Source organism: Melitaea cinxia, chromosome 15, assembly GCF_905220565.1.
Source record: "Melitaea cinxia chromosome 15, ilMelCinx1.1, whole genome shotgun sequence".
Classification (NCBI taxonomy): Eukaryota; Metazoa; Arthropoda; class Insecta; order Lepidoptera; family Nymphalidae; genus Melitaea; species Melitaea cinxia.
Window position 1 is genome coordinate 16,511,109 of NC_059408.1, and position 22,382 is coordinate 16,533,490.

General features: G+C 37.7%; 2 protein-coding genes across 2 annotated transcripts; one reads left to right on the top strand and one right to left on the bottom strand.

The window, feature by feature from the left end:
• The first annotated feature begins 865 nt into the window (after positions 1-865).
• On the top strand, positions 866-9,026 carry LOC123660213. The gene is made up of 7 exons (XM_045595312.1): positions 866-917; positions 2,412-2,820; positions 5,874-6,048; positions 6,145-6,732; positions 6,879-8,397; positions 8,572-8,683; positions 8,900-9,026. The coding sequence occupies exons 1-7, from the start codon at positions 866-868 to the stop codon at positions 9,024-9,026; spliced, it is 2,982 nt and encodes a 993-aa protein (XP_045451268.1).
• Positions 9,027-14,591: 5,565 nt separating this feature from the next.
• On the bottom strand, positions 14,592-20,392 carry LOC123660214. The gene is made up of 2 exons (XM_045595313.1): positions 17,662-20,392; positions 14,592-16,981 (listed from the first exon to the last, which is right to left on the bottom strand). Exons 1-2 carry the CDS (start codon positions 20,390-20,392, stop codon positions 14,592-14,594), a joined length of 5,121 nt encoding a protein of 1,706 aa, XP_045451269.1.
• Positions 20,393-22,382: the final 1,990 nt, after the last annotated feature.

Below are 22,382 nucleotides of genomic sequence, written 5' to 3' on the forward strand. Positions count from 1 at the left end.
ACATGGCGTGACAAAATTGTCGTTAAAAGATGCGTCAATTTTCAATTGATGGAAATTGCAAATTACGGCTGAAGAAGTTACTGTATGTAAGCTAATTTAAACATTTAAAAAATACATTTTGAAGACCGAGAATTCCAGCGCGTTTTTTGTTTCTATAAAGAAAGGTACTTAACGAGGCAATGCGATAAAATACCAAGGATAAAGATACATATAGTTTTATTAACAATGCGGTAAGTTTTACTCAACAAACCTCTGGTGTAGTGGTACGTTACGCTTCAGCCTGTAATATCCCACTACTGGGCATAGGCCTCTTTCCCCATATAGGAGAAGGATCAGAGCTAATCCAGCACGCTGCTCCAATGCGGGTTGGCGGATATATTCCCTACTATGAGTAACGATCGCTATCAGGTGTACAAGATAACAACCGGGACCGACGGCTTAACGTGCTCTCCGAGGCACGGTGGGGAGACCCACAAGGACTGCACAAACACCCAGACCACGGCAAACACCTGTATGGCCAATACAAATGTTTGTCATGTGCGGGGATCGAACCCGCAACCGCCAGCGCAACAGGTACAATCCATGGCTGTAAGCGTTGCGCCAACGCGTGTCGTACGCGTCTAGTGGTACGTGTTGTCGCCTAAAGCATGTGCTCGGGATGAATTGTTGTATTTACGTTATGGATAATTGTATAGTTACTCATGGTAGGGAACATTTCCGCCAACCCGCAGTTTTTAAGCTCTAATCTTACTCCTACATGGAGAAAGAGGCCTATGTCCAGCAGTGGCTTGAATTGTATTATATCGTATTGGAACGAAGTTCCTTACGGTAGGCTTGACATTTGGCTAGGCGGCCGAACTAAGAAATGTGTGAGACTAAAACCGTAAGAAAAATATATAACGACAGTGACGACGACAGTGAGTAGTGACGTATGTAAAACCGAAATCATTTAACATTAACGCTATAAATGTTTGGCGTTTTTTAATTTTATACTCAGTGGTGGGAGATTAAGGAGATACAACAGAATTCGCGTAAACTTCGCGTTAAGAATACCAAAATTTATAGTTTGTAAAACAGTTATGGGAATAAAATAATGGTCACAAATAAAATTAAGTACTTAACTACAACTTAACCCAAACTACATTAGATTACAAAAATAAATATCAAATAGGTTTAAGGATCTAACTAAAAGAGGCGGTGATAATAGCGGTTGCATGTTTGTGCATGCTGCATGTTGCATGGTCGCAGTGGGACTCATAAACTGGGCATGAACGCCCAGTTTATGAGTCCCACTGCGACCCGCGTACTGGACCGTTTTTACGTATTCACTGTACTTACAAAAACTCTTTACATAACATTTCACGCGTGGCAATTTCTTTGTTGGTCAAAGCCGAAATGTTGATGAAAAAAGTCTTCTATTCGTTTACCGTGGAAAATGTGTTGCTCTCAAATATTTGTAGGGAAAACCATTATTTTAAATCCTTGAAAGATAATGTATTACGTTCAGAGCGGGTGATTAAAATTAAGGTAATTTTATTTGAATCCATTTATTTGTCTAACTCGATGAACAAATGAACAAACCTCTAATATTCAAATAACGAAACCCCATATAGCAAAAGTAGCAAAAATTCATAAAATGGAGTTAGATTTAGAAAAAGGAAAAGTCATTATACCATTAATTAAAAAAAAGAATAAAGTATTTTCGATAGCAACTTGTAAAGATATAGAATTTTCTCTTTTGTTAAAAACAATTAGCAGGCGTACAATTACCAATAAAAATACCCAATCTTTAGTTGAGTCCAATATCGTGGCTCACTAGGCTTTAATTCGGTCCGAATCAAAGAAACCCTTGCTAATTGAACTGTTCGAAGCGTCCGTTGTAATTGGGTCGTGATGGTATTTTCGTCCATCGACTGTATAGCCATCGCTTAATCTGTTCAAGCCTAAGATGTAATGGCGTCGCGACAAATAAGAAAAGAAAATATTTGCCAAAACATATTTTCAATCGCTGAGTCTGTTGCTATATTATTGATGGATGCTCAACTTTAAGCCATTCCTACCGTTAATTACTGACTGGATTTTCTGTTACGAGAAATATTCTAGCACTGAGTTTTTAGAGCATAAGCAGAAATGAACGATCTAATAAATTCAGTAACGTGATTCATAGAAAAGTCATAATTACCACGCGTGATTAAAAGTCAATATATTTTTATTATTATAAAGAAATAATTCAAGTTTATATTATATTCCATAATTACTTCATTAGGTTTTGTATAAAATTCAAGTAGATAATTAAGAGATATGTCATGTATAGTGTTAAACATTAAATCATAAAAAAAATTAAAATAGAATGAAAAATGATTTTTAAAGAAATAAATATGTTACAATTTTTGGATGATTTTGTCGATTAGATTTTAATATTGGTTTCTTTATTGTTTCAGATTGTCTCCATCTGCAACTGTATCGTGATCCGAAGGACCGGTACAAGAAGGGTCAAACGAAGGCTTCTCTTTCCCTTCAACACTTTCTCGGATTTGAATCAGGATTTACTTTAGATAAAGAGTCCAACACCATCGCCATAATATGTCAAGATGTGACAGTAGTTCTGGCTTTTGAGACCAGAGAGCGACTTATAGCATGGCAGGTCAAAGTTGGAGGTCAACTAGGTTCATCTAAGGAGTTCTTGGTGATGATAGGCAGTGGTGGATCTCGGAAACTTCCCGCTGGACCTGCACGGCTTCATCTTCAGGGTAGAAGATTTGCTCTGACAAGTGGAGTACCGCCTCGAGTACTTGGATTATGGGAACTTGCGCATTTGAGGTGAGGACTTGTACCAATATTCCATACGTACGTACATTTTCAAAGACCACAAAAGTCTAATAATTCAATACTGATACAAAAACAATGTTAAAACTATTTTCTAACTATTTTATATCAGCTGTTAAATTTTTAAAACTTAACTGACATCTGCACAGTCGGTGAGTTTTAGAGCAATAAATAATAGAGACTATAAAGTCTCAAGACGAAGGACCAACGAATTCAAGTAAATAAAACTGAAACGGACCATAAAACCGACGTTGGCTCCAATGTGAATGCAGTCACAGAACGACACACATACAGCTGACAATAAAACTCGATCATTTCACGGCCGCTCCATAAACGCGGCATCTGTTGGTTTATGTAGTTCGTCTGGTCGCCAGTGAGTTAATGGCGGCGACTTCCGCCATAGCAGCCATTTTGTGCGCCGCGCCGCCATTTTGTCGGCATCTTATCCCGTACTAGTGACTTTGCCAACGTTCTCCCCAAATGGTTTGATGCACATATTTTTAAAATTACGACCGCGTCACGGTTTTTTAGTCCCGTGAAAAATGATCGCGTAGTGTGGGTTATCTTGTGATGTCAAAGATTAACCGGGACGATATTCTCTTTCTACATAATAAAAATACATTATGATTTTATGAAGATTTTTCTTCGGAAGTTAATATCAGTACAATAATAAGTATAAAGTTCAGTTATAATTAACACTTAAATATAAAATGTCGATCGAATGTCGAAAATAAATTGTGACAACTTAAGCATTAGCGCAGCGGTCACAGCAATGGTTGTTGCGCTGGCGGTCACGGGTTCAATCCCCGCTCACGAGAGACATTTTTATTGGCTATATAGATGTTTGTCGTGGTCTGGGCGTTTGTGCTTGTGTATTGTGTGTGTTTGCGGACCCCCGACAGCGGAGAAAATCCTACCGGGGACCGTTGAGTGAGGCGTTTATTACGTTTGTTATTGTTAGATATACTAAAATCTACCTTCCGGTGTATAAGGTTATCTTATCTTGGTGTCACCTTTTTTATACGGTGTAATCTATACTAACATTATAAACCGGAAGAGGTTGTTCCTTTGAGCGCGCCAAAATCAGGAACTACCCATTCGAATCTAAAAATTAATTTTGTTTTGAATAATCCATTTACCGAGGGAGGCTATAGGCTATATAGCATCATGCTTCGACCAGTCTCAGCATTAATAACAAATGTTACGAAAACGGGACAAAAATCCTTTTTGGGAGCTTCCGTTGCATGCGCTGCGTAAACGGTTAAAGTTACTCAAAAGTGATTTATGTACAGCAGGGTTGATCACCGTTAAAGGTTCTAAGAAAAGTCCGCGACAGCATATAATATTTTAAAATTAACTCATTATAACCTTTTCATTATATTATTTAATCATTTTTTTTTCTAAAATAATGCACTATTTGCGAAGGTAGTTTTAAAGACATGTATCTTTATCCAAATAAATGCGTTATTCATCACAAGTATTTCTTTTTGAACAAAATTGTTATAGAATTATTATAGATTTAAATTAACTCTACAACGAATTAATGATTCACCAAAAATAAAAAGGTGATTTTATTGCATTAGTATTGGTTAGGCGTATCAACCCTTACGAATGAAAAATACTTCATCAATAAGATAAATCTATGGAGACGAAGTTTGTCGTTTATAGAATTTAATTAGTTCGCATAATTTAGGAGATAATGTAAAATCAAATGAAACAGTCGCGTCGCGTTGCGCGTCTTTGTAAGTCGCCCGAGTTGCAACCGCAAACGCGGTTGTAACCGCGGGATACAACTAGTAATTCTATATAACAGTTGTGGGTAGTAGACTTAACGAATCCTATTATCGAATATATATTTGAAACATGTACACAGAAAAAAATATAAAGATAATACTTAATGGTTAAATCTTCGATCACAAATAGATATGCCTTAGTTAGTCTTTAATTTTGGACCATTTTGCTTGTGCAACTCTGGTGTAATGGTGCATGTGCCGTGTCGCGGGTTCAATTCCCGCTCGGAGTGGATATTTGTGTTTATACAAATTAATATTTATTTCCGGTTTGGTTATTAGTTCTTGTGGATCTCCCCACCGTGCTTCGGATAGTTGCCTTAAACTATCGGTTTCAGTTGTTATCATGTACGCCTGATAGCGATATTTATTCATACTAAGGAATATATCCACCAACTCGCATTGGAGCAGCGTGGTATCCACGCTGTCGGTCCCGGTTGTTATTATGTACACCTGATAGCGATCGTTACTCACAGTAGGGAATATATCCGCCAACCCGCTTCGGAGCAGCCTGGTGGATTAAGCTCTGATCCTTCTCTTACATGGGAAAAGAGACCTATGCATAACAGTTGGATATTACAGGCTGAAGCAATAATTGTTTCGTTACGCTGTGAGTTAGAATTTTTGAGGCGGCTTTAGTTTCAATCTTCATATAAAATATAATATTTTCAATTAAGATACGATTTACATTTATTACTTTTATTTATTTAAGTTCCTTTACTCAAGTTACCTTTTTAGACAAAAATGCTAACTAGCATTATTAAAAAAGACGAAAGTAAAAATTTGACGTTTGAATGTAATATACCAATTAATATAATAATTTAATTTTACGTTGTATTGTATTATTTTATTATATTATATTATAATTATTATACAGGGGTCTAGGCTCCGAATATGATTTTGTCCCATTCGGTGTTGAGACCCTTGTTCCGTGGGGTCCTAGCGCTATAAGACTTTTTAAGGAAATAGCAAAAAGGTTATTCGACGTCACAGGAGACCGAAGACCTGGCAGCTACTTTAGACAAAGAATTAGTCTAGCTATTCAAAGGGGAACGCTGTCAGTATCTTCGGAACCTTGCCTAAAGGGACTCCTTTTAATAATATTTTTTAGTTATTATATTATGTTTATATTATACTTGAAGGTTTTTTAGTTTAATGTAATTTGTCTTATTATTATTAAAGTAATAATATAATTTAATTACATTCATTTCATTCAAATGTTTTTTAAACTGACTTATTTTCTTGTTCCTTTTTAAGGCGCTACGGTGTTGTAGAGGGACGTTTTTGCTTCGAAGGTGGATCTCATTGTGGTAAAGGCGAAGGACTACATATGTTGATAACCGATCAAGCTCAAGACATAACAGACGCTTTTGACCATTCCACTCATGGAAATCTTCAACAAAGAACACATGGACCTAGGAGTACTGGTAAAGTGGTTTCTACACTATTTTTGAAAAACGTGTTCCAAATATTTAGTTCTAAGCATAATACTTGTATTTGTTTTGCAGGTACCGAACGCAGATTCAAGTCTCGACCGAATACACGTTTATCCGACTTTAATACTGCAGATCAATCTATACAAGACAACGCAAGTGCTTTGTATGAAGAAAATTACTTCGGGGAAGATTGTGGAGATATATCGCCTTACTGGCCATCAGCAGAGAAGCGGGGATACGATGAAACTGAATACAGGCCTGATACAGAAATAGATGTTAAGCCACCTTGGAGTGGAGCAGACCACATCACTTTGGAACGCTGTAACAATTGTGTTACTAAGCTTGGCGGTGTTTCTCGATCTTCAACGGTAGCTCTTAACACAGGAAGTAACTTTAATCCTGCATGGACAATGGAAGCAGTACCTGAAAGTTGTTCGGATAATTCTTCCAATAGTACTGAAAATTTTACGCCTAAAGCTGTTAGAAAAGAATCTTGTCAGTGTAAAGAGAAACCTCCGCAAAGGCCGCCGAAACCACAACATTTTGACCAAAAAAAACCACCTGCACCATTGCCATCACAAGGTTGCAGTTGTATTTCAAATGCAAACTTTCGACCTAGCAACAACCCAAAAGTAGGGCCTTATGAAAACTACGATGTACCTAAAGTTTCGTATTCTGAGGTGATTTCAAAACCTTTTCCTACCTTAATTATGTCCAAACTAATATAACTTTTAATTTTACATAATAGTAACCTCAACATAAATATTTACTTTAAAAATATAAAAACAATCTAGACAAAGTATTGACTACTGTGTTTCTGTTACAGGTGGACAAAGAAGAGTACTATGATACACCGAAAAGAATTAAAGCAGCACTCGCTGATGATCTTTTTCAAGTTACAAGCACTTCGACGCCGGGCTCATTAGTATTAAAGAAGAAGTGTGGATGTATACTAAAATTTGGTTCAAAAAAGAAACCTGTTATTGTGGAATGCGATGAAAACTTACAGCCAGTTGATTGTCCATGTCAAAAAGTTACAAATTGGGCGAACAATTTAATTAGTCTACCGTATTGTAAGAGAAATACAAGCAACGAAAAAATTAGTACCGAAATTCTTAGTAACAGTAAGTTAGATGACATGGCGCTATATGCAACAGTAGATGTCTCGAGGAAAACTAATAGACAAAGTGCTTTGGATCAAGATAAAATACAAGATAGTACAGCTGAAATAACGATTACAAATTATCAAAATATAGAACCGAACGAAAGCAAAGACTTTGAAGGTCCTTACTCTAATTATGAAAATCTTGAATTTGCATTATCGTTAGAATACTATGAAAACGCAAAAGATTTGTTGAAGAAAGCTGGGGTCACTCAAAATGAATTGGATGCCCTTAGTGCTAATATTGATTTAGCATCTACAACTTTACCAAAGAAACCTCAGCCTTGTTTAAAATGTAGTCATCGTAAACCTTCTACTCTACATGATAATAAAAATAAATCTGATGAATACTTACTTATGGAACCAACGAAGGATATTAAAAGTTGCTTAGTTTCCCGCGCGATTGGAAATAATCCAGGTTACACTCCAATGTCACCCAATCCTAATTGGTCACAAAGCTTGAAACATCCTATTGTGAAAGTTCACCGAGCGGACATTGAAAAATCATTAAGTATACCAACGTTGCATGGAACTGGTAATTGTAGTCAACACTTAGATGGTACAATAAATAAAGAAGCCATTCAAAAGAGATCAAGTTCAGTAGATTCTGCGAGATTGCTTGAAGACTTAAAGGAATTCGATAGTAGCATAGGTAGTCATGCAACATCATCGTCCATGGAAACATTAAGAAATCTGGCTTTAGAAAACAGGCTAGCATCACCTTGCGATAATGATCGCGAGTGTTACGACTGCTGTAAATCATCTGGATCGGAAAACAAAACGTCAGAAGCTAGTTCTTCGAAAGATATACCTCATTTACGAAACAAACATATGGACAACGCAGCTATAAAACGGTCGTCAAGTGTACCATGCAAAGGAGGAAACAGAGACTCTTCTAGTTCCAATGACTCGGGAGTCTCAAGTTGTTCCTTGAAACACGGCGGTGGAGAGTTTCAAGAGTTTGAAATGCCTTTGACTTCAGGACATTCAAGATATCATTATATGGTAGCTAAAAGAATGCGAGGAAATCTTTCAGGGTCCATTCATTCTTCGCTACCAAGGAAATCTAAATCATCAGATCTTTTAAGAGATCAGCCTATGCAACTACCTAAAAGTAGTGCCCATGGTAAATCATCTTCTGCAGAAGCTGAAGTACCAGTGTTGCCACCAAAACAGTTTAAAGGTAAAATGTTTTTGTTGAGTATAGTAGTACTGAGAATAGTATAATAGAGAAGAGTCTTGTAACAAAAGTGCCAGATTTATATTCATATTTATTTAACATGTGTTTAGTAAATAGACTAACTACTAAGACTAACATGATTAGATCTCAAGTATTCTACAGTTGTATTTATTTTAGGTGTTTTGGATACACACAGCACTTCAAGCGGTACTTCTGACATGTCGGATTATATTGAAACACTATCACTGACGTCGTCTCATTCGTCTTCAGACTCCCCGATGGCAGGAAGGTATAATTCAAGTTGTACATTCACTTTCTTATTAAGTGTTTAAGATAGCAGACAAAAGAAGACTAGAGCTTGAGAGCATTTAATATTACTTCTCTACTTAACCTTAAACTATATCAAGTAACAAAATAAGTCTTTAACCTAAACATGTTGACAGGAATAGTTTATTTATAATTCAAATAATCGTAAGCTTGATTCTTAAAATTTCATCTCTTTCAGGTTAAATCGCCAACCAACGAGCACTCTTCGGCCACGTTCAGGCAAAGAATACCACAACTTGGATCCCATTATCACATCGATGTACAAGAACGGCAAAGATTTGGCTAACTATACTAATCTGCCCTAAAATATTGATATTATAAATTATTTAATTTATTTAAAATTATTTCATCGATTGTAGCTCGTCTTTTGATTAAAATGTTTATTTGTTTCATTTTCTCTGGTACAAATAACAAATTTTTGAGCTAGCGAAATCTTTTTTCAATATTTGCAATCATCGTATCGACAATTATCATTACAATGTATAAGCTGGTGCACATAATCGTCCTAAAGTGTACAAATCTGTCAAATGTGTGAAGTACCCATCCAATACGTGGATGCAATTTGAAATATAATTCAACATGCTAGCTCGTTGTAGAAACAGCGTCAATATGTGACATAGAAATACAATATGTCAACAACAAAAGCGATCTATAGCTCAGTGACTTGGATAAAATTTCGATGCACATTCCATGACATTTGCCATCTCATTCTAACCACCAGACGGAAGTATTAACCAGAAAGAGATGTCACGATACCTAATACAGTGATGTGATGCAATCGATGAAAAATGTTTTACTATATAACAAAAAAAAATATATACTTGAAAATAAAGTAAGGACAAAGGTTGTTGCATAAGCATATATTTACTAGCTTTCTCATTTGGTAACATTTGATACGATTTCAAGGAAGACGAAGATTAGTTTACCTCATGAAATACAATAACAAGGAAGTAATTAATTAATTTTATCAAATAAGACTGACAATGTTTTTATCTTATTTTTTTTTTATTATTTTTTTCACCAACCTTTTAATCTAGTCGAAATATTCTATAGCTTTTTTTTAATTTAGTTGTTTTGAAGAGTGTATTTGTAATATAAATTCTATTACTGTAATGTAAAGTTGTAAAAAGATTTTGGGTAATATGAACAACGATTACTAAACAGTTAAAAGGTAGATTGTAAAAACGTTTTATACCATGTTTTAAACTCAATATTTACCGACCTTGTAATATAATGTAATCCCTTCAGATTTATGAACAAGCTATTCTTGTAAATTACGAGCTCTAAACAGAGAATAATTTTTGTTTTTATTAAAAACGTTGAGCTGTAAATGTTGAAAGTTTAAATCGAAGAGCCATAACAGTCTAAAAATTGGATAAATTTATCAAATGGTGAGTTTCAGGCATTAAACGTTCAAGTCTGGCTTGTATTGCAACTCAGCTCTACCAAAGTGTCGAAACGATTCCTTTAAAGCACTTTCTCAAAATGACGATGTGCATTAGCTTGGATGTTTAAGAAAATAAAGTGAAAATGTTGCAGTAAGACCAGATTCAAGCATTTGAATGACATGGGAAAATTACTTGCAATCATTAAACGATCTTGAAAAAAAAGTGACGCTTCAAAACGGAGTAATAAATCTGCTATGCAGCTATAAGTACTCAAAAGGATCTTTAATGTTATATTGCAAGTGACAGAATAGAAGCTTATTCTACAGATAAAACTAATGTTCTAACGTGGAAGCCATTAATCTGAATGAATGAATGAATGTTCTACTGTATTAACTTTTATTGATATAAAATTTTCATTGATATGCTCGAATATTAGATCCATCTTCATTATATCTGTTTAAATACACTTACCTAAAAAGTTAAGTTTAGTTTTCATTTCTTCTACTCGATCTCTCGGTCTCGGTCTTGGAATTTTTTTCTTGTTAAGGACGATATTCTTAAAGCACCGAACCTTTCAAAGCAAATGAGAAATGACTAATTGTCAAATACGGGAAAGTCGTACAGTCGCAACAATTATTAAACACCAGCGTCTAAAGGTCTTCTTTCACATTAATAATAATAATTATCGTGGTAAATGGAATTAGGAAGAAAACGCTGTTCTGAAGTGACTGCAGACCATCTTTACTTACCATCTCTACTTAAAAAGGCACTTCATAAAGAAAAGGAAGAATTGCCAGTTGCTGGTCACAGTTCTTTTCACAAATTACACAGAGGAATCAGAATTAAAAATTACCAATTCCACTTTGAATTCGTAAAAAACTAATAAAGCGACCTTCATTAAAATTTGAAATGAACAAATTGGCGATTAAAGCGTTTAAGATAAGTCGAGCTGGCGTGATATTTTCAACTTTTGATCTTATACTCAAATAATAGAGCCTATTAATATAACTTACATAATATGAAGTGACAAAATTTCTAAAATTGCTATTGTTATTCTCTGTATAGAGTGTCTTAATTGTAGCTTGTTCGGGAATAATTTATAATTTATTTGAAATTTATGGAAAATTCATATGAAAGTATTATTATCATTTAAATGTATTATATATTTCTTATATATTTTTTCCAATATTATCCTAAACTTTATTATTTACTGTACATGTAGCGTGTGTTAAGCTACATTAGTCTAGTCATATAGGTATCAAGAGCAATGCTTAGAAAAAAGTATCAGAAAATATGGATTTTAGTATGAGGCCTTTAACGAAACTGTTTAACGATAGTCGATCAAGTAATGAACAGTCTAAATTAGTAAGCGTCGGTCCAAGGTTACTTTTGTTTAAATTATATTTCCTTATTACAGTCAATGATTTGATTCATATTTCTAATATTATTGAAAATTTGGTTATTTTGGTTTACAAAAAAACGGTCACTAAGCGAATTCTACGATCTACAAATAAATTTACGTTTTTTACTACTATTGCTATCTATCCTTATCAATCAAATAAAATTTATTAAGGTAATAAAAAGACAAAATCCAATTTTTCAAGTTCTATTTCCGATAGAACAATGAGTGTAATTGCTTCCACGCTACATGTACATGTAAAATGAAAACGTGCAATAAAGTAAGAACATTAGCAGGCCGACATCAACTCTATGTGTTATAATGGCTTATATCGTATGAATTGTGTGTTGTTTGCTGAGATTATATTACCTACATATCTGTAGTCATTTCGCTAGTATATACCTACCCAGTACCGACTATCCTCAAGTTACCTTTGTATACCTGCGTATAAATAAACATTATAGTTATTCGTAAATTATGGAGTTTTATTTTGCACGCCTCCACGGAGACTGTGCTTAACACTCACAAAATGAAAAAACTAAAATACACACTTATTATGATATTTAATTTACAGTTTCATGTGTACTACTTGACGATATGAGCTGTTTTTATATTGTGTCAGGTAACTATCGAACAAGAAGCCTATTGAATATGAAGGCTGAAAAATTCTTCAATTTTGTACCAATAATTATTTTTTGTTTCTCCCATAGTAAAATGTTATGTGATGTAAGTAAGTAAATCAGAGATATCTGTAAGTATCTGCAAGAATCAAATTAACTAATCGAACTTATTATCGTTGTATGGTCGGTCATTAGTTCCTAAACAAGCTACTAGATGGCGCTGGTAAGTATATGTTGCAAACAATAATTTCAAAGGAGTGCCCTTGCGTTTTTGGATATTTTTTTTTTTTATAATTCACGCGGTCTACGTAAGGCCAATAAGTGATGGTTAAGGATTGCAGAAAAACGGAATTTTCAGCGGGAACTCGGCGAGACTTATGTCCATTAGTTGACTGTGACACATTGAAGTGATTTTTCCAGATATTTCCATTAAATACATACATATATTACTAATAAAAATATAAGAACTATTCCTTAATCCATATAAATTAAAATGATAGTCTTTATAGAACAATGCATTATGTGTTCATACACATGGGGGGTTCTGTAGAAGAAGAAAATAAGCTTACACGTTTTTATTTATATGTATGTGTGCGTTGCATATTTATCCAGCAAAATCCTATTAATTCTATATATTATACTAGTACTTGTTTACTGTACAACATTTTCATGTATCATACAACTAGATATGGTTTTTTGTTATTATATCGTGTGTAACATCCAATCTCGTACGCAATTTACCATCAAAAGCGAATTGCGTCACGTAGTTATAGAGACAGTTCGTAAATCCACTGGATTCAGTATGCTATGAGCTCAACGCGTAACTCAGTGATAGCGTCGAGATTCTGGCTGACTTACGTACTTTGAAGTTGGATAGGAACTGTGCTAGCGTACTAGGAACAGTAAGTTTGACCATAGAAACAAAAACTTCAACTTAGGTTAATATGTCTATGAAGTATAACTAACTGATTGTTTAGTACTGTAATAAAATGTAGCTAAAAAAGAGGAGGTTACTCTATTCGACCGTATATATATATATATATATATATATATATATATATATATATATATATTTTAATGTATGTTTGGGGATAACTTCGTCGCTTATGAACCGATTTTGATAATTCTTTTTTTGTTGTAAGTTTCATTTAATCTGATTTGGTGGTGTTAAAACATACTGGAAAGTTTCGATCTAATTACCTTACATACGTTACTAAAAATATAATAGATATTACACCCGCTAGCTGAACTACCAGCGCCAAGAATAGAGCACCTAGACTACATAAGACGTTCGACTTCTAACTGCGTTCCTTCAATTGGGGAGTTCTATGGGTGTTAGATAACGTTCCAAGTTAAAAAAAATCGTAGCCTTTATTAAACTTTTACCTGTAACTTTTTTTGTGTTTACTTATAAGAGATAATCTGGTAAAGTACTTCTGCAAAACCTACTACTACTACTACTACTAATACTATTTTCCTTAGCCCTAAAAACGTCAATGAGGTGAAATGTTAATAATAATGGCCGCATACAACTAAAGACTCGCATATGGTAAGGAAATGAAAGGTTCATTATAAATTATAGCCTTGCTTACGCGCTCTCGAAGGGTATTATACGGAACGAGTCTATCAAACTATCCCGTCTGTTTAAACAAAGTTAAATTTAAACTGGCTAGAATTTTTTTAAGCGGCAGGTCATCTATTACACCTACAGAACCCCCCATTTGAAGGAACACAGTTAGAATTCGAACACCTTGTGGTGGCGCGGGTATACGAAATTCTAAGCGGCGATTTAGTGGACTGTATATTTTTTTGTTTGCTCGATCCCACAGGTAAATGGGACGTAGGGACTTTGGAATTATGGAGGAAGGGGAACTGACCTTTGCAAGCTTCTTCTTAAATGGCCGCCGCCGCTGTCCTTCGGGCACACGACGAGCGCAGTAACACTTTGTCCAGGGCTGATACAGTCTTCTTCCCTTCACTTACACAACTCCCAAAGCGGATAATTATAGATTTACGGTAGGCAATATTAATCAGACGGCACAAAACTACGTAGGTTTACAAAACAAATTAGCGGGCGCGGCGCGGTGCATTCGATGCGTTATTATATATTGACAGCAAAAGGTCCGAAGAAAAAACGAAGATCCACGACGTCACTCGATGAGTTTACGAATTGATGCACAGCTATAAAGTTGCACTTGCAATGTTCACTATAGGTCAGGGGATAGACAGCGGGCGGGATTTTCAAATGGATTGTGGATCGAGCATTATTTATTTCTAGATTTATTAAAGTTAACGCGCTGGCGCGTCCATGCCCCCGGGGTTGAAGTGCTACCTTCAAAGAAACTACGACGCGGAGTTTACGAGATTTAGAAAATAAAATTCGAAATCTAATCTAAATTATTATGAGTAATAAAACCAAATAAGAATAACCTAACCTAACCTACGCGGAATGACTACAACTAATTACTGTTTAGGTAGTGGACAAAGACGCACTACAGGACGCAAATACGTTCCTGTAGCGGTACGAACGCGAACAATACGCGTGACACCATTCGATCCAGGGAAGACTTCCTCAACTACCCCTAACGGCCAGTGAAGTGGCGGTGCATTATCGACTATAATTATTACCACATCCCCCTTAGCGATCGGATTGGTTGGAGTGTTCCATTTATTTCGAGTCTGTAGCGTATGTAAGTAGTCAGCCTTCCATCGTTTCCAGAACGACTGAACAAGTTTATCGATCAATTCTTGACGCGAAAGCAAATGTAACGGACCTTCTTCTATCTCCTGAGCCGGTAAGTATTTTAAAGGAGTGAGGGTGAGAAAGTGAGCCGGTGTCAACGCGAGAGATTCCGATGGATCGTTCGATAGTGTGCGGCACAATGGACGAGAGTTCATGACTGCCTCGATTTGAGCAAGCACAGTACTGAACTCCTCCAAGGTCAGAATTTGGTCGCCTATCACGCGATATAAATGAGCTTTGAGACTTTTAATGTTGGCCTCCCAATTGCCACCAAAATGACAAGCAGTTGGAACGTTCAGTGACCATTCGATGCGGTTTTCTGCAAGTATGTGACCAAATTCAGACCTGAAGTGTTTTGACATTAAAAAGTCGTGCAATTCAGATAGCGTGCGCTTGGCACATACGTAATTCGTCGCATTATCAGAGTGCACGCGAGCGACGAGGCCTCGGCGCGCCTGAAAGCGTTTAAATGCTCCGAGGAAGCTAGGTGTGCTTAAATCGCTCGCAACTTCTATATGTACAGCGCGAGTGGTTAAGCACACGAATAGACAAACGTATGCCTTTGCTGGTCGAATTCCGCGGCCGCGAGATATAGTCACTTTAAAGGGGCCTGCGTAATCAGTGCCAGTGTGCAAAAAAGGCTTAACGGCCGGCGTAACTCGACACGAGCGGTGATCTGCCATTTCCGGAAAATTTGGTTTAGCGCGGAGTCTAAAGCAGGGTAGACATTTGTGTACCCGGCTTCGAATTAAATTGCGAGCGGATAAAATCCAATATCTCTGACGGAGTATGGACATCAACAAATCTGGACCGGCATGGCAATTGACTTTATGATGATAATCAACCAGAAGATCTAATATATGACCCTTTCGCGGCAGAATGATCGGATGTTTTGTATCGAAGCTTATATCGGCGTTTCTCAAACGACCTCCAACTCTTATGATTTTATCCTGAAGGAAAGGTTTGAGGCGTTGAAACGTTGGGCTGCAATATTTGCCTGATTGTAAATTGGCAATTTCGTTTGCGAAGTAAGAGTGCTGTATTTCACGCAAAATCAAATTTTCAGCGTAATCCAGATCCGACGCAGTCACTGTTTCACGACGCGGTAGCAGCTTAGCGAAACGACAAACGTAAACTACACAACGTAAAAACTTCGACCATGATGAGAAGCGATCTGCGAGCGAAATTATTAGATTTCCTTCGCTGCCTTCTGCAGCGAGAAGAACATGTTTCTTTTCTTCCGGAGGCTGTGACACCGTGGAAGGATTGAAAGCGGTAACAGGCCAAAGATTTGGATCCGTTTCAAGCCACTCAGGGCCAGAGAACCAAAGCGGGTGATCAATTATTTGTGCGGGTGTAAGACCTCGCGACAAACAATCGGCGGGATTTTCAGTGCCTTGCACATGGAAAAAAGTTTGAACGGGAAACTGATTTTGAATTTTGGTGACCCTGTTGGCCACGAAAGTATCCCAACGATGCGGTGAAGAATGCACCCAGCACAATGCCACCGTTGAATCCGAAAAAGCGAGAATGCGGTCGATATTAATGCGGTTGTTGCAGGCTTCAACTACCCTTGTAATTAAGCTGCTTAGTGTAAGGATCGCACAAAGCTCCAATCGCGCTAGTGATACGACTTTACGAGGCGAGACTTTGGATTTAGCAGTTATCAAAAATACTGAATTCCTGCGAAGGCCTCTGCCATCTTTTACGTGGAAATAAACTACTCCTCCATAGGCCTTTTCGCTCGCGTCCGCGAACCCCACGATTGTTACGATATCGCCAGTGACGATGCCTACATGCCGTGGAATTTTCAATTCACTTAGCAAGGGTAGTTCCTTCTTGAAACGGGACCACTGTTCAATAATATGTTCAGGAGGTACATCGTCCCAATCACATTCGCACAACCAAAGTTGTTTGATAAGAAGCTTTGCGTATAAGACGACGGGAGCAACGAAACCCATGACGTCCCATATTCTAGCGACACATGACAAAATTGTACGTTTAGTACATGATTTAGCGGGAACACTAATCTTAAGACTGAAATAGTCTGTAGCGGGTGACCAACATAAGCCGAGTACCTTATGTGGTTCAGAATCGTCGAATTCTTTAACTGCGGAAAGACGATGAGACAGCGGAATTGCGTTTAAAACCTTTTGTGAATTACTCATCCACTTCACAAGGTCAAACTGACCAGCTTTCAGGAGAGCAATCACTTCGGCAGCGGTGGAGATAGCATCGTGTTCACTATCGACGCTGTAGACGAAGTCGTCCATATTGTTACGTGTTAGGGTTCGAAGGATTTGGAGAGAAAGACCTGCTGACTCTTTTCAAGACTTTATTCACTAGCACTAGGTCCAACACAAAGCACTAGGTTCAAACACTAAGCACTAAGTTCAAACACTAAGCACTCACAATGTCCTCAGTCGTAGCCAATGTCGTAGGTTTCGCTGGTACCACTCTTGATCACTAGTTTTCACTCGTGAAGTCGCCTCGAAGATCGCTCAAACTGAACTGCACTCGCTCGCCTCCCTGCGGCTATTTATATCGGCCGACACGAGGCCCAGACCATTCTGGAAAGTTCGCGCATGTGCCCGGTTTTCGAGACTATACTTCTACAAAGTTCCACAGTAGTTCCTCTAACGCCATCTAGTATTGAGTAGAGAGTTTCATGCGGTCTCTGTCTTTGTGTGGTTTCAATGGTTGCCGCTAGATGGCGCTAGTTTCTTCGAGTGTTCGTAACAATATACAACCCCGTATCTACGGTTTCTTTAGCGCGTGGGTATGAAGCACCTTCATCTAAAAGGAGTTGCTTCACTGTACGCAGAGCATGAAACGGACTTGACTTAAGTCCGAAACAAACGCGGTTAAATTCATAAACCTTTAAAGGTTCTTGCGGGGAAAAGCGATACAAAATGCGTTGAAACCTTCGATCGCATGGACGAATTCCAATGCAAAGGAACATTTGACGAATGTCAGCGGAAAGAGCGATACCATATATGCGGAAATTAACGATAATATTGAATAAGTTGCCCTGCAGATTCTGACCATTGTACAGAATGTCATTGAGGGAAACTTGTGTGGTTGTTTTGGAACTAGCGTCCAGAACCACGCGCAATTTAGAGGTCAACTTGTCTTCCCTTATGACACCATGATGCGAAATCGTGTACGATGGCAAACTCTGCGTTGCCTCCGTGTCCGAGGATGCGCGGGAGATATATCCTTTGTCTAGGTATTCCAGGATCACGCTGTCGTAGGCCTCTTTAAGCTTAGGCGACGCTAACATTTTGCGCTCTAAGCAAAAGAAGCGGGTTTTAGCCCTTTTAAGAGAATCGCCTAACGACAGTACGTCACCCTTAAAAGGGAGTGCGACCACGTACCGTCCGTCCGCTTCGCGAGTGGTCGTGTTGCTATAAATTTCTTCACACGCCGTGTCGTCTGGACTTAATGCTTTCGGTGCGTTCACCTCTTCCATCTGCCAAAATTTACGCACGGCGGTGTCTAAGGGATCTGTAGCACAACAGTAAGAAACCGTCGCGCAACTGTCAACACGAACAGGAGCAGAGCCGACGATAACGTAGCCTAACACCGTTTCCAGAGCTAGCGGCGAGGTAAGATCAGATTGACCTTGAACCTTACGTGACAACAAGAGATGCGGAAATATTGAGGCTCCAACCAGCAGATCAATGTCTCCTGGAATGAAGTAACTGTCGTCTGCCAAAGGTAAATTATTGAAATTTATTAAATTCGCAATATCTACGGGGACTGTGGGCAAGCGTTCTGTGACCTTGTCTACAACGAGCGAGTCTATGTCGAAACAAACGCTGAGATCGAACCTAGAAAAGAACCTTATCGAAACTGAGCCTTGAATCGGTTTGGTTGTACCTCCAATCCCTTTAACTACCGAACAGCTTGGATTCTTACTTGCTTGTAAACCTAACCGTTCGCATAAACTACGACTGACGAAGTTACTCTGTGAAGCACTGTCCAATAATGCGCGCACAGAATATTCTTTCCCTTTGGCATCGAAGACAATAACGCGTGCGGTGGCGAGCAGCACCGTAGTTGGTGAGCGAGAGATATTAGAACTCGACAATGAACAAATCGATACGTCATTGGAGCGTGCGGGTGAATCTGAAGATTGTGACTTACTGGTGTCGTTGCCAGCAGTGATGGTAGTAGCAGGATGGTGCACGGTAGCACCGGGCGCCTTCTGCGAAGGAGTGGCACCAGAAGTTGCACCAGAAGACGCGGAATTTACAAATGCGGAATTTACATTGGCGGAATTCCTGTGGATCATACTGTGATGAGGAGATGCACACCAGCGACACCGCGACTTACTGGAGCAAGAAGCTAACCGGTGGTTCCCAAAACAATTTATACAAAGGTTGTTCGCCTTAACAAACTTGAAACGATCTTCAACAGACATCTTATGAAAAGCGGAACAATTATAAAGATGCTCGTGTTGTGAATTACAGAGCGAGCAGAAAGTCTGTACAGGCGTAGTCGCGGTAGTGGTATATGTATGCGTCGACTTGGGCGGTTTGTGTGGCTTAGAAGCCGTATCCGCTTTTCGTTGAGCACCTTTCGGAACATCCTGTTTCCCAGAAGTGCGTTGTAATACCTTAATGTGTTCGCGGAGGAAAGCAACAAAATCGTCATACAAAGGTATGTCGCTATTATGTTTATTTAACTCGAAGAGGCGGACAGTTTCCGGATCTAACTTCTTTTGAGCGAGATATAAAAATAAGAAGTCAGCCAGATTGTCTAAATTTAAATTTTTAAGCGCGGCAACCGACGATGCAAAAGTGTCCAAAAAATTTTCAAGGTTGGTCGGAGTCGCGTTTGACATCGCCTTAATATTATAAATTTGATCTAAGTACGAAGTTGCCAAAAAACGTTTATCTTCAAATTTATCAACTAACGTTTTGAAAATTAGTTGATAATTTTCCGCGGATGGCGTGATTCCAGCGCAGGCCAATTTGGCCTTTCCGGATAATTTCCCCATAAGGTAGTATAACTTTTCGGCGTCGGTAAGAGTCTGGTTCTCATGTATGATTGTTTTGAAGTTTGTATAAAACAGACTCCATGCCTTCAAGTCGCAACCATCGAACGATACCAATTGAATCGGAGGTAAGTAAGGTTTCAGTCTTCGCGGGTCATCATCCTTTGCAATTTTATCACCTCCCGTATACTCAGAGACTAAACGCTTAACTCGGCTGTATAGGCGTTCAAATGACGTTAGGCTACCGAACTCCGGTTTCGCTGAAGGGTTTAGCAATAATAAGCGACTGTTATAGTCTTCCACTATTTTATTAAATTCGGAACGCAATGTGTCTATGTTAGAACTAGCGTCGAGGAAGTCCTCCCGTAATGAAGGTCTAGTACTAACATTTTTTGACATATCAAAAATTTCTTGTAGATAACTAAATATCGCATTGCGTTTTTGCTCCATTATAACTAATTGAGTATCAAAACTACTCTTATTTTCGGAATCCTCTGTCGTTTTGTTACTCTTTGACATGTTTACTAAGTACTAAGAAACGAAATATAACGATTGTAAGTTTTAAAAATTATTCTAATACGCGAGAAATGTTTGTTACGGCGTAAAGTTATTACTTATTAGTTAAGTAGCTAAAGTTATAAACTTCGGTTAAAGTGAAAGGGAGCGGTTGACAAGCCGCGGTACTCGAATCGATAAACAGATGTATTCTTTTATTTCACGTACGTAATTACGTAATTTAGACGATATATTTAATCAATAGACTAATTAATATCTAAGCGGGAGACAATTACTTATGTAAAATAACTAATATTACGATGAATATGTTACGTATGGCCTATGTAGGTACTTAACAAATCAATATAAAATTACCTTATTTCCTAAGCAATGCGGACGAACGAAATTAATTTATTTTAGAAACAAGATAATATGATGCGCGGAATAATTAATTACCTACGTGTAAATCTTATAAACTTAAACTATTTAACAATTAGCGGTTTCGAAATCCGGGTCGAATGGAACCAGCATTGGTGGCGCGGGTATACGAAATTCTAAGCGGCGATTTAGTGGACTGTATATTTTTTTGTTTGCTCGATCCCACAGGTAAATGGGACGTAGGGACTTTGGAATTATGGAGGAAGGGGAACTGACCTTTGCAAGCTTCTTCTTAAATGGCCGCCGCCGCTGTCCTTCGGGCACACGACGAGCGCAGTAACACTTTGTCCAGGGCTGATACAGTCTTCTTCCCTTCACTTACACAACTCCCAAAGCGGATAATTATAGATTTACGGTAGGCAATATTAATCAGACGGCACAAAACTACGTAGGTTTACAAAACAAATTAGCGGGCGCGGCGCGGTGCATTCGATGCGTTATTATATATTGACAGCAAAAGGTCCGAAGAAAAAACGAAGATCCACGACGTCACTCGATGAGTTTACGAATTGATGCACAGCTATAAAGTTGCACTTGCAATGTTCACTATAGGTCAGGGGATAGACAGCGGGCGGGATTTTCAAATGGATTGTGGATCGAGCATTATTTATTTCTAGATTTATTAAAGTTAACGCGCTGGCGCGTCCACCTTGTATTTAGGGGTCTGAGTGCAGACTGCCGAAGATCAGACTGATTGGTTTTGGTATAGACTCTTTAGTCTCCTATATATCAGCTTTAATAAAATTCTCTAATAGTTACAAATATAAACTAAATATGCAAGCTTAAGGAGTCGTAATATAATTTCTTAAAATATTTTAGGTTAGACCGTTATTTAAGCTTTAAGCGAAACAAATTCTATTCCTGTGTTATTTCCAACAATATCAGAAATATATACGACGTCTAAAATTCTTAATATTGCACCCAGTTTTGCATTTACATAGAATTAACATTACAATACTTTTTCCGCTTTGTTTCGGCGTAACAACGGTCTCGGAACAAACAAAATGATTATTGTTCTAGTTTAAAACTTTCCGTTCATTGGTGAAGTAAATTTTGATGTGCTTTTTTTTGTTTCAACCTTTTGTCATAAATTAAAAAGGATTGGATTTATTCATATTTCAATGTAGCTTTTAGTACTTTTGTTTTGTTTCCGTGACCTATTTGAAATAGTAAATTTTATTTATAAATATCGTCGCGGATGTTTTGAATAAAACAAAAATATCCAATAAGATAAAAAAACATTTATTTAATTGAAGTTAGAACAAAAAACATCGGTATTAATATTATTGTAAAGGTCATGTCAAACTTGGATAAAATTTTAAATCATCTTTAACTTATCATCGTTACGGTCTATACAGTCCACTGCTGGACATAGGCCTCCACAAGTTTACGACAAAAATAACGTGAACTCATGTGTTTTGCCCATAGTCACCACGCTGGGCAGGCGGGTTGGTGACCGCAGGGCTGGCTTTGTCGCACTGAAGACGCTGCCGCCCGTCTTCGGAACTCTAACTTATAATTATTAATCAATCATTGAAAAAAAAGCATGTGTGTGCAATTATCACACATATCAGAA

Bases quoted from the DNA above. Each gene is read 5' to 3' on its own strand.
- LOC123660213 (XM_045595312.1), top strand. From the start codon at position 866: ATGTGTGAGACTAAAACCGTAAGAAAAATATATAACGACAGTGACGAC. The intron at 6,049-6,144 runs GTGGTTTCTACA...CGCAGATTCAAG, and splicing joins GACCTAGGAGTACTGGTAAA to TCTCGACCGAATACACGTTT. The intron at 6,733-6,878 runs GTGATTTCAAAA...TTTCTGTTACAG, and splicing joins CTAAAGTTTCGTATTCTGAG to GTGGACAAAGAAGAGTACTA.
- LOC123660214 (XM_045595313.1), bottom strand. From the start codon at position 20,392: ATGTCAAAGAGTAACAAAACGACAGAGGATTCCGAAAATAAGAGTAGT. The intron at 16,982-17,661 runs GTGCTTCATACC...GTCTTTCCGCAG, and splicing joins GCAACTCCTTTTAGATGAAG to TTAAAGAATTCGACGATTCT.